Here is a 12,279-nt window from a genome sequence, read left to right as displayed (position 1 = left end):
TACTCCTGTATCGAGAGACGCAAGGGAAAGGATCGGAGGGCTGAACGCTAGAACAGGTTTACCAGTTCAACCGTCTGACTGGTTGACTGTCTAACTGACAGACTGGTTGACTGACTGTCTAACTGACTGTCTGACTGGGTGACTGTCTGACTGGTTGACTGTCTAACTGACAGACTGGTTGACTGACTGTCTAACTGACTGTCTGACTGGGTGACTGTCTGACTGGTTGACTGTCTAACTGACAGACTGGTTGACTGACTGTCTAACTGACTGTCTGACTGGGTGACTGTCTGACTGGTTGACTGTCTAACTGACAGACTGGTTGACTGACTGTCTAACTGACTGTCTGACTGGGTGACTGTCTGACTGGTTGACTGTCTAACTGACTGACTGGTTGACTGACTGTCTAACTGACTGTCTGACTGGGTGACTGTCTGACTGGTTGACTGACTGGTTGACTGACTGGTTGACTGTCTAACTGATTGACTTGTTGACTGACTGGTTAACGGTGTAAATGGCTGTCAGACTGACTGAGACGTAGAATGGCGCCGTCGATGAGTCACAGAGCGATTCACCCGGCGGTTCGTTAAACGCTTGATCACAGAGAGGAAGCTTTAAATATTAAAGGGGCCTCAACTAATGATGTCCCTGTCAACGGAGACGTAACCCCACAGGACCAGAAAGCTTTTTCACCTCGTCCAACAGGAGGCGTCCCGCTTGTGGCGTGAGGCTACGAACTGAAGACAACTTGACCCACCCGATCCACCCCCTCCCCCCCCCCCGGGACCTATTTTGTCCTGGTTATAATCATAAATAATTACATTAGGCGTACCTGCCGGGATTAATGCAGGCTGAGTCATGTGACGGATTAATCAGCCGCAAATTTGACCTTGAGGCTATGTCTTTGATTTGTTTGATGCTTGAGAGGACATGTCTTCTAATGTGACGGGTTAAGTACATGTTCCTGTGAAACTTCTTAGTATTTATTAACTTTGAAAGTGATATTATAGTTGAAGCTTGAGTTATCATCAGTTCCTCCCACAAACTGAAGCCCTAAATGATCATAATGATGGTGTGAATGGTTTATTGTTTATTAAATGAACATCATGCTGTACGGAAGAAGACTTTAAACTAGAGATTGAGACCGTAAACTCATGTTTATAATGTTTACTCAGGTAACGAATCAAGAGTAAAGTAGCGTTGTCCTCCCATAGGAATCAGAGGAGTCGCCCCCTGGTGGACAGCGGATATTAGCTTTTGCTGTCCGTGTCAGGAGACAGTCACGTTACATTTTAGTCACAGTACAGTAACCTTGAGAATAAATAACATGGATACCTCAGTGACTTGAATGAAAACTAAAGTGAAAGACATGATCTAGGGCAGTGATTCTCGACTGGTGGGTCTCGCGGACCCGTTTTTAGTGGGTTGCGGGCCTTTTGCTTGGAAAAATAAAAATTAGAAAAAGAAAAAAAAAACCTGTGATTTTATTTTGAAGGGACTTTTTTAATGCAGCGGAGTGTCTTATTTTTGCCGGCTCGTCCGTCCATGTTTTCAGTAGCGTGTGCCAGGTTGGGTCAAAACATTGTGATAAGGGGGAGACATTGGGTTTTTAGGATAATTAAACATCCTGAATATAAAATTCAGCTTATGAAGTTGATTTTGAATAAATTTGAGATGTTGAGAATGTTCCTTCTCTGGGCCTTTGTTGCGCCCCTGCAAAGGGGAGAAATAATCACAAGAGTGATTTTATGTTGCTTCCTCCAGAATCTTTATTTACGAGCATTTACGACACAGACCATAACAGGACAATCTTTACATAAATGCGTCATTGACAGGCGACTTGGCAAGATCGCTGCGTCCCAACGCCACACATGCGGCTAAACCCGCTCCGTGTTAACGTCGACACATTCCAAAAAACAACGTACACGCTCTCTTGTCACCGTGGACTCGTCTGGCCATCATTCCAACCGCTTTACAACTGTGCGACGACATTGACATACCTGCAATGGGGAGAAACAATCTCAAGTCTTCCTCCAGTGACGCAAACTCCAGACCACGAGGCGAAGCGAAGTTAGTGGGGATACCTGCATTTTGTTCATGCAATTTTGCACCCGCACCTGGTTCATGGAAAATATATCTTTATAAGGATCTTTGTCAGAGAGATCCCAGAAGATATTTGTTAAATGTTCTTAAATGCTTTGTTGGCAGCAGTGATTTCTAAACGTTTTCAACCACTGGAAACCACTTTTTAAATCTGTATTGGTTGTTTGTCTGGATGTAAGTTAGATGACGTAAAGGTGAATGAAGTAAAGGTGCTGAAGTTTAATTGAAGCTGTTGATTCATGTTTTGTTGAAGCTTTATGTTAAGAACCTAGATTAAAAAATGTAAAAATAATTATATTTGAATAGCGGTGTAGAATAGTGGTGAATAAACAAATCAAGTAATAATTACTTAATTGTTCTCAATAGAATAAGGAAAAAAAACAAGAATCATCCATCATCATTTTACATGGGTTTTGTAATTAGATGTAGCATGAGTGAAGATTACTAACAAAGATTAAATACATTTAATGACTAAGGAAATATTTTGCAAGTACGATTTACTTCAATATTTTGGATAAGAAACCATTCTTACTAGTAAGTAAACTTCACTTGATAATTCATGTGTGAAAATGGCTTTTTACAAGTAATTGTTACTGATTTTCTCCTTCATTGTGTGAGGAGACATGGCGGCTCCTCTGGTCTTTGTGAGGGGGAACAGGCGCCTTAATGATTTAAAGAGGCGCAGGAAAAGAGGGCGGCACGGCCTCATCAATCAATCCCATGTGTCACAGTCACACCTGGGTGAAAGCCCCGTACGTTACGTGACAAAAGGTGCGCATGTTTCTGCGTGTGGGTGGGGCGGCGCCACACCTGTCGGGCGGCGCCTCCAGCGGGTGTCACTCACTCTCTCACTCACTCTCTCTATCTATCTGTGTGCCGGTCATGAACGTGGGGACGTCGAATGGCGCAGTGTTGATGCCACATGGCCGGTCAAAGGACCTCCACGCAGACCGAAGGAGGGAAACCACGTGACGCTGATGCGCGAAGAGTCCGCCGCGTGAAGCGAACAGCTGTTTGAGCCGCACAGCTGCGAACGTTTAACAAAAGTTCAGTTTTCTTTTTTTTTGTGGTCTTTTTTCCCCCCCACCCCACCCGGGAGCGCGCGAGACATGGCTCTGTCCCAGGTCCAGTGCCTGGACGACAACCACGTGAACCCGCGCACGCACGAGTCCAAAGCGGAGTTCCTGTACTGCGAGGACCAGCGGCTCGCCCTGGAGGCCTTCCTGCGGGACGGCCGCGACGCGCTGGCGGAGTTCCTGTGCGCGCACGGCCTGCGCGGCTTCCTCTCGGACCCGGAGCTGGAGAGCCTCGCTGAGGCGGCGGAGCCCTACGACCCGGGCTCCGAGCTCTTTTTCCCGGAGAACGCAGAGGAGGAGAAGGGCGGCGGGCGGCCGCTGTCGCTGCAGTACTGGCCCGAGTTGTCGGACACGTCCATCCCGCAGATGGACCTGAGCTGGCTGGACAACGTCTCCTACCGCGGGGTGACGCGCACCACCGTGTACACGCAGCCGCCCCTGGAGGGGCAGGTGCCCATCAAAGAGGTCGTCAGGAAAATGATTGCGCAGGCGCAAAAGGTAAGCCCAAGGGCTTATTCATAATGCACAGAATGGCATTATTTTAAAGCCATAAAAGATTGGGCGTATTATTGCTTAATTATACATGTTAATATTTATATTACATGTCATTAAGCTTTTATCCAAAGCGACGATTTCCAACTTTTTATAGATAAGCGCCATTATAAGTACACTTTAAGTTTTGCATTTTTAGTCAAGATAAGAATGCTGGATGATAAAAATCAAACATCAGCACAAGATAGAGTGATATTTAATAGTACAGGTTTACACAGTGAGAGTATTGTGGATGTAATGACTGACCACGTGCAGACTGACAGTTAGTCATTATATCAGAGCACAGACCCAATGAGACAATCAGGGGTAAAGTGCAGCTCGATTAAGCTGCTTTATCAGCGGCTGAGGGTTGCGTGGGACATTTGCGCGATGGTGCGCTCCGCGGCCCGGCTCGCATGCGTGTGTGAGCGAGGCCTTCTGTCCGCTCACGAGCTGACTCACGTGAAGTGCAAGCGAGGCGTGATATTTCTCAGTGGCGTGTGTTACATGACGGGTCCCGTGGGCATTTTCACTGAAGGATAAATGGGTCATGTACGCTGGGAGGAAATGCATACATCTCCCTCATTGTTGCCTTTTAGAACTTTCTCCTTAAGCTCCTCGGCTCTTATTTTACTCAAACCTGTGGAGCAGCTTCCCACAGAAAAAGCCTGTGTCCCACTTTTAACATAGGCCCGCCCCCACAGCGCTGTGACGAAGTGCGTTTTTTTTTTTTGTCTTGCGTGCGCCCAGGTGATCGCGGTGGTGATGGACGTGTTCACCGACGTCGACATCTTCAGAGATCTGCTGGACGCCGGTTTCAGGAGGAAGGTTTCCGTCTACATCCTGTTGGAACGCAAGACTCTACCGCACTTCCAGTCCATGTGCCAGAGGGCCAACATGCACGCCGGGCACCTCAAGGTGAGGCGCCGCGCCGCCACCATCAGCACCGCGGTCGCGTCTCATTATTCATTCAAATGTTGATGGAAACCGCGTTGGCTCACTCAAATTTCTCAACAACTCGACAATTATTCATTTTTTTTTACACCTTCCAGTGTCCCAAAGAGTAAATGTTTACTAATGGAGAGTGAACCTTTTATAGCACAGGGGTTCTCCAGATGTTTGAAGCTGAACTCCATCCGTCAGGAGCACCACACACCAGCAGAACATGCTGTGTTCTGACAGACAAGCGACTGGCGTCAGCAGGGTTTTCGCTGTGCGCGGATAAGTAAAAGCACACGACGTCGCAGCTTAAATAACAACCAGCCGACCCCCCTCAGTTGGAACAGTACAACAGATTAATCTCCTGATGAACACACTGCAGAACAACTTGTTTTGGTCATGTAGCGGCACGCAGCAGTAAGTCATGGGGTAAACAGAACCATCTTCAGTGATCTCTTTATCTCTGCATATCTCTTTAATGGTTAGCTAGAAGTCAGACTTTTCCTCATCATTTGTTTATTCCAACATGCAGCAGAAGCCGTGCTGCATGTGTTCGCACAAAGGCTCCCAATGTGCTGAGCTAAATGTGCACCGATGCTCTGGATCAGTGTTTGGCAGGCGGAAGAAAGAGGCTCTAAGACGTATTGACTCGCGCACGCACTGCCCGTATCCTGCACATCTATTTTTATCCATGATGAAACGTTCACGTCGTCTCATCTGTACCACACCGAACAGCTTCACTGTCCCATGTGGCAGATTGTACTGCATAAAGAAAAAAAAAACGGGCCTGGGACCCTTGGGAAATGTTCCAGAACTACATGCAAAGCCGTCGTTTTTTTTTTTTTTAAACCCAAACCGACTGGGCCGGCGGCACAAGCTGACGCCTGTTGTCAGAGCAAATATCATTACCGCAGACAGGCGGCTGACATTTGTATTTGCCGAGCTGCTGGCGCTGGTTCGCTCGCGCCCGACCTCGTCGAGTTCCGACAAGCCGCTGCGGCGACTTCGGGGGGGGAAGCTCGGCGAGGCGCGTTTTGACAGCCGGCACAACAAACGTCACGTCTCCGCGTCTCCAGTCAAAAGCGCACGCGGGGCTCCTCTGGGATCTGACCTTTTCAAAGTGGTCCCTTCCGCGTGCGTCTGCGACTGAATCCCACCGCCTCAGTGGCTCGCTGTCACCGCTGACTCTTCTGCAGCGACGTGATCTCCCGGCGTGACAAAGATGCCGCTTTGGCGGGGGGGAAGTATTTCAATAGCACGCGTGCGTAAATGCTCATTCATCCCGATTTACTTATTGATCCTGTCTTATGCACAACGTTGGGAGGTTCTCCTCTGCGGTTCGTAGAGGAATGTCCTGGGGGTGGGGAGCGCTCAGGGAGGGACGGAGACCAGTATTTCTAGTGCCACGCCCGAGCCGTGCTAGGAATCCTCCGCCCGCCCCATCAAGACAACTGGTTCCGGATTCGCTTTTTTGGGGGCTTCCTGCCAGTTTAGGAGCTTATGCCTCAGGACGAGTCGTGAATGCCTGAATCTGAACTGACTGCAGCCAAAATGGTGAAATGATACGAATGAAGTCAATGAAAAACGAACAAACGAGCCAGAGAGACGTTTGACTTTGCATATCGCTTTGAGGTATTTCTGGAATCGCATGTTGTTGCCGTCTTTAATGACTACGACACCTTAAACTGTACCCGTGTGTGTGTGTGTGTGTGCTACAGAACCTCCGTGTACGCTGCACAGATGGTGCCGAGTTCCACTCTCGATCCTGCACAAAGGTCAGAGGGCGAATGGGACACAGATTCATGTTCATCGATGGCGACAAAGCCGTATCTGGTTCATACAGGTCTGTGCACTTTTATCTTTGTGTGTGTGTGTGTTAGAGTGTGAGAAAGAAACCAGAAACAGTTTATCTCTGTGTGCTCCACCTGTCTTTGTTGTTGTGAGATTGTCACAGATCAAATTATTTAATAAATGACTAGACGGTATAATTAGTGTTTTTGTGCGTTGTACTTTAAAGAAGTCTACCTTTGTTCTATAGCTTCACCTGGATGTCATCGCGACTTGACAAAAACCTCATCACCGTGGTTACGGGCCAGGCAGTGGAGGCCTTCGACCGGCTGTTCTGCGTCCTCTACGCGACCTCCACCTCGGTTGACCTTCGGCAGGTCGCCACGGGGCCCCAACCCGAACCGGAGCCCCTCCCACAGCCGGTGCCAGTGGCCGCTACTTCGGCTGATATGGCCAGGAAAATGTACAGTCCCAAATATGCCCTCGCTTCTTTAGGTAACCCCGCCCTCTCCTCTGGCCCCAAAGAGACCCAAAACCTGGACAGCTCCAAGAACCCAGAAACCAAGAAGGGGGGGCGGAAGAGGCCGAGTAAAGAAGCCATCGACCCTCCCATCCACCCTGGACTCTCCAACTTGGAGAAAGTGTGCATGATGTCATACCTGCCCACCTGGCCGGAACCTGACCCCCCAAGTGACGTGATCGGGTTCATCAACATCCGTGACACCAGTAAACCGAATCAAGGCCATCTGCAGAGGTCCGAGATGTTTGAAACCAGCCAAGCGATCCGGTTCAGCAGTCCGTTCAGCGTGCCAGAGAAAACCCAGCCGCAGGTCGCCACGCCCAAACCGGCCGCGGTCCGGCACCAGCAGGCGAGCGAACGAGAGGAGGCCAAGGCCAGAGAGTCATGGACGGGCGGAGCGCCACCTGCGCCACCTGCGCCACCCAAAGGCCGCAGTCAAGCAGAGGCGACCGGACCAAAGAGTGAATCTGACACTGCTGAGGTCCTCCTCCCGGAGAACAAGCCCTGGGCAAACGCACCCACGCCACCGCTTCCCAGCACCGGGGGCCCTCCGAGCATCGCAGAGGCAGGGGGCCATGCAAACATGCAGCGTGACGTCTCGCAGGAGGCGCACCCGCGGCCTCCCGCCGACTCCCGCGGGCCAACAAAGACGCCATGCACGGATTCACGCACGCAAGCTGTTGGCGAGCAGGCGCCGGTCTCATGTGAACCGACCCCTAACGCCAACGTCCACGCGCCCCCCCCTTCTACTTCTGTCAGCTCCTCCTCGCTTTCACAAAACAGTCACACCTCCGGAGGGACTCTCGCTTCCTCTTCTTCTACAACTCCAGATCCTCTACTTCCCTCCTCCTCCTCACCGCCGTTGGCCTCAACCCCTCCCGTCCCGAAACCTCGCACCATCAAGCTGCTGATTGATGGCCGCAAGCTGCCGGAGTTGAGAAGCGCGGGGCTCCACCCTGAAGAGCCGAGGAGCGACCGCAGGGGTGAGAGGGCCGCGGCGAACGCCGGAGAAGCGGCGCGTCCAACGCAGGGCGGGACCTCGCCAGGGACGGCGGCCGAGGGACGACGCGAGAACGAGGCGGCGGTGCGGCCGTCCGCCGGAGACGAAGCCGAGTCGTGTGTTTCGGTGACTGAGGCGCGCAGTGCGAATATTCACAGGATTCTTCCAACGTATGGCGAGCCGGAGACCGCGACGGGCGCCAAACTGACCCCACAGGTCGAGCGCGCTGCCCCGGTACGGACGGAGACGAAGGCCCCGCGCAGCTCGGGCGGGCCAAGCGAACAAAGCGAGAGTCTCTCAGAGCGCAGAACGTACTTGGCGAGAGCTCAGGCCGCCCAGAGGATCTCGTACAGCGAGTCGACCCCGAGGGACGTCGTCGTGCTGCAGATTGTGGAGGAGCAAGACGCCGAAGCAAAGGCGCCCGAAAGACCCCGGCACTTGCGCCTTTCCGAGCCAGGCCTGGACGGAGGGACGCGCCCCCCCCCGGCTCGCCATCGCGCGCCGACCCCGGACAGATTTTCGCCACGCACGCCCAACTCGGACTCGCTGGATTTCCAGACGCCGACGTCCGACGGGTACGCGTCTGAGGAGTATTACGAGTGCGACGCCTTCACGCAACCTGTGAGAAACCGGGGCGCCTCTCTCGGCGACTCGGAGGGTTCGTCGGGCCCCGGCAGTGTCTCCTCCTGGTCGTCTTTAAAAGACAAAGCGTGGCCGGAAAACGTTACGAATGGGAGAGGAGAGGATGAAAGTGTCGGGAGGACAGAGGGAGGCACTGAGGACCCAAAGAGAACATCGGACCATTTGAAACGAGACCAACATCCAACGAGGGCAGAAGAAGAAAGCAAGGAGGCTCAAGCCCAGAAGACAAAGCGGGGACTGAACCAATCAGCAGCAGAGAACCTGGTCGACTGGGGAGGGACTTGGGGACAAATAACCAATGAGAGATTGTCCATTGGTGGCCTTCATCAAAAGACGCCTTCTTCTGAGAGACAGAGAACCGACAGGGAGGCTTTAGGACCTAGTGGTGCGGAATGGAGAGACAGGCCCCCTGATGTTCAGAAGGTATGAACAGTAAGCAGATGTTTTGCATCAAAAGTAACTAAACTGTACCGGCACCTCCTTTGTCTCACAACTTCCCCCCGATTTCCAGTCTTTGTGCTACATAGTTGCCAGAAGGGGGCTCAATAAAGACGTTTTGACAAAAGAAACACTTTTTTTGTCACTCAACAGAATTAAAAGTCAGAGGTGAGGAAGAAATGAGCGGGTAATACGCAGGTTATAAGCAGGTAGCTAGGAGGTAATAAATAGGTAATAAGTAGGTAATTAGCAGGGAGGTAATGAGCAGCTAATAAGTAGGTACTTAGCAGGGAGGTAATGAGCACGTAATAAGTAGGTACTTAGCAGGGAGGTAATGAGCACGTAATAAGTAGGTAATTACCAGGGAGGTAATGAGCACGTAATGAGTAGGTAATTACCAGGGAGGTAATGAGTAGGTAATTACCAGGGAGAGAATGAGTAGGTAATTACCAGGGAGGTAATGAGCAGGTAATGAGTAGGTAATTACCAGGGAGATAATGAGCATGTAATAAGTAGGTACTTAGCAGGGAGGTAATAAACACGTAAAAGGTAGGTAATTACCAGGGAGGTAATGAGCAGGTAATGAGTAGGTAATTAGCAGGGAGGTAATTGGCAGGGAGGTAATGAGCAGGTAATGAGTAGGTAATTAGCAGGGAGATAATGAGTAGGTAATTAGCAGGGAGGTAATGAGTAGGTAATTAACGGAGATAATGAGCAGGTAATGAGTAGGTAATTACCAGGGAGGTAATGAGTAGGTAATTACCAGCGAGGTAATGAGCAGGTAATGAGTAGGTAATTACCAGGGAGGTAATGAGCAGGTAATGAGTAGGTAATTACCAGGGAGGTAATGATCAGGTAATGAGTAGGTAATTACCAGGGAGGTAATGAGTAGGTAATTAGCAGGGAGGTAATGAGTAGGTAATTAACGGAGATAATGAGCAGGTAATGAGTAGGTAATTACCAGGGAGGTAATGAGTAGGTAATTACCAGGGAGGTAATGAGCAGGTAATGAGTAGGTAATTACCAGGGAGGTAATGAGCAGGTAATGAGTAGGTAATTACCAGGGAGGTAATGATCAGGTAATGAGTAGGTAATTACCAGGGAGGTAATGAGTAGCAACAAGGCAAATGAAGGCAACCCGACAACCAACTGAGAGAAAAACGGGAAACTTATCAGGCACAGGTTGGGATTCTAGGAGCTGATTGGAGGAAGGAGGCAGGTTAAATATTTCTCAAATGATAAAACTATAATGAAACTCTTCTCTTTTCATGATGTAAGTGGCAAGTCAGACCCATGCTGTACATTTTTGAAGATGCAATGATTAATGATGAAGTCATTTAATTTCAATGAACTTTTTGAGTAAGTCTAGCTGCACTAAAAAGACTGAGCCAGCAGAATACCAGCAGTTGATTTGTATAAAATGTGATGACCTGTTGCAATATTCTATATATACATCTAACACTAGCTCACCATTGATTTGTGAGTGTGTGTTGGGTATGCACCAGCGCAGCGTCACCCATCTGAAAACAAACCTTCACTTCATTATTGAACGAGGACACTGGACCCGAATTAATGTCACATATTTTTAATGAAGCCATCGTTCTCACGCCGATGCAATATTGATGAATCGGTAAAAGATTGATGGTTCCGCTTTGTCCCAAGCAGTTTAACTTGTATCGCCGACTGGTCCTTTTTTAAGGCCGTGAGGTGTTGCTGATGGGTCTTGAGTGGCGATAAAACGGATCCGGCGCCCAGGAACCCGTCTTTATGCATGTGCACGAGGCTCCTGTGTCCCTCGCCGCCGTGTGTGACTCGGTATGAGAAATGAACCCTCATCATGGCGACGTTGTTCTGCTCTCTTTCCAAAGCCCGGCGGCGGAGCGCCGTCGCCTCCCTCGGCGCCTCCGGGCCTCTCCACCGACCCGGCTTGGGGGCCCCGCCCCCGGGGGAGCCGTCAGCTGAACCAGGCGGAGGTTGCGGTGTTGGGCGAAGGCCCCCGCGGCCAGCGGAGCCCCGCCCCCCGACAGGGAGGGGCTCAACGTCCCGGCGCCAAACACGAGGCCGGCCGGCAGCAGCAGCAGCAGGCGGCGGCCCCCCCCCAGGAAGAAGGGAAGACCCCCTTTGGCCGGACGCTCAGCAGGCTGAAGGACAAGATGAGTAGGCTGCAGGCGCCGAGCAAGGACGGCAGCGCCGGCCCCCCAGGGCCGTGACCCACGGGCGCAGGCTAGATAGAAACATTTAAGAAAACAAAAGTGCCCGTCTGGACTTTGACCTGTTTAAACCTACATGTTTTACCCCCCCCCCCCCCCCCCCCGTTAATGAGCAAATGTTCCACAGACTAACCTCATGACAGCGGCTGTTTGTAACTCTTCTGTATTTACTATTGTTTAGATGAGCTTTTTTTATTTTTGGTCCTTTTTGTTCGCTGCAACGTTACAAAGGCTAAAGGGACCTTAGGGACCTTTTTTGGGGGGCGGGGGGGGGGGGATTCTGAACTAAGGTGAAGGAAACGTGCCCTGTTTACGACAAATAAACGCGTGGATGCCACGGGTGGAACGGCGCATGTGAGCGTACGTCGTGTGTGTTGCATGTGAGGCGCCCCCCCGCGGCCCGTCTTCTGGTTATTACGGAGCACTTTACTTCTGAAGGGGAACTCGCTCTGTCCCCCCCCCCCCCCCCCCCGGGGGGACTCGCTCCGAGGACATTTAGTCGTCGTCTGGTGCAAACCACGGTTGAATTGCTTCATGAAACATAGATGGTGGATCATGGATGGCTGCCCTTTTCGGGAGCCGCTCCGCATGCGATGTGCCGAACAGCTGATTTGTGTCTTCACCTCTGTCAACAACAACAACAACAACGTGAGGACGTCCCAATAATGCGCTGTGACACGGTCCTTGTGGTCAGATCGTGAGAGCAGCTCCACAAACTGCTGCTGGAGCGAGATGATGTGTTTCCCACAGCAGCAAACGCTCCGTAGCTCCAACGTGTGAAACCACCGACTCTAATTTGTGTGTGTGTGTGTGTGTGTGTGTGTGTGTGTGAGAGAAAGTGAAGCATCAGCAATCTGCTTCATTGGGGTCGGATGATGAATAATGGAAGGGCTCCTGAGCGCCGCTGTGTGGGCCGCACGTTGGATTGTGGGACAGCGTTCTCCGTGCAGTAAAACACGGAGCCGACAGGTTGACACGCCGAGTCTTGTTGGTTAAATCCAGGGACAGACGGGGGGGGGGGAGGCAGGGAGG

General features: G+C 51.1%; 1 protein-coding gene across 1 annotated transcript; it reads left to right on the top strand.

The window, feature by feature from the left end:
* The first annotated feature begins 2,864 nt into the window (after positions 1-2,864).
* Positions 2,865-11,684, top strand: LOC119221137 (protein FAM83G-like). The gene is made up of 5 exons (XM_037477598.2): positions 2,865-3,677; positions 4,461-4,628; positions 6,368-6,492; positions 6,688-9,022; positions 10,906-11,684. The coding sequence occupies exons 1-5, from the start codon at positions 3,213-3,215 to the stop codon at positions 11,245-11,247; spliced, it is 3,435 nt and encodes a 1,144-aa protein (XP_037333495.2). The 5' UTR covers positions 2,865-3,212; the 3' UTR covers positions 11,248-11,684.
* The last annotated feature ends 595 nt before the right edge of the window (positions 11,685-12,279 follow it).

Source organism: Pungitius pungitius, chromosome 12, assembly GCF_949316345.1.
Source record: "Pungitius pungitius chromosome 12, fPunPun2.1, whole genome shotgun sequence".
In the NCBI taxonomy this organism is placed as follows: domain Eukaryota; kingdom Metazoa; phylum Chordata; class Actinopteri; order Perciformes; family Gasterosteidae; genus Pungitius; species Pungitius pungitius.
The sequence above is the reverse complement of the archived record's forward strand: the minus strand, read 5'-3'. Positions and strand labels throughout refer to the sequence as shown.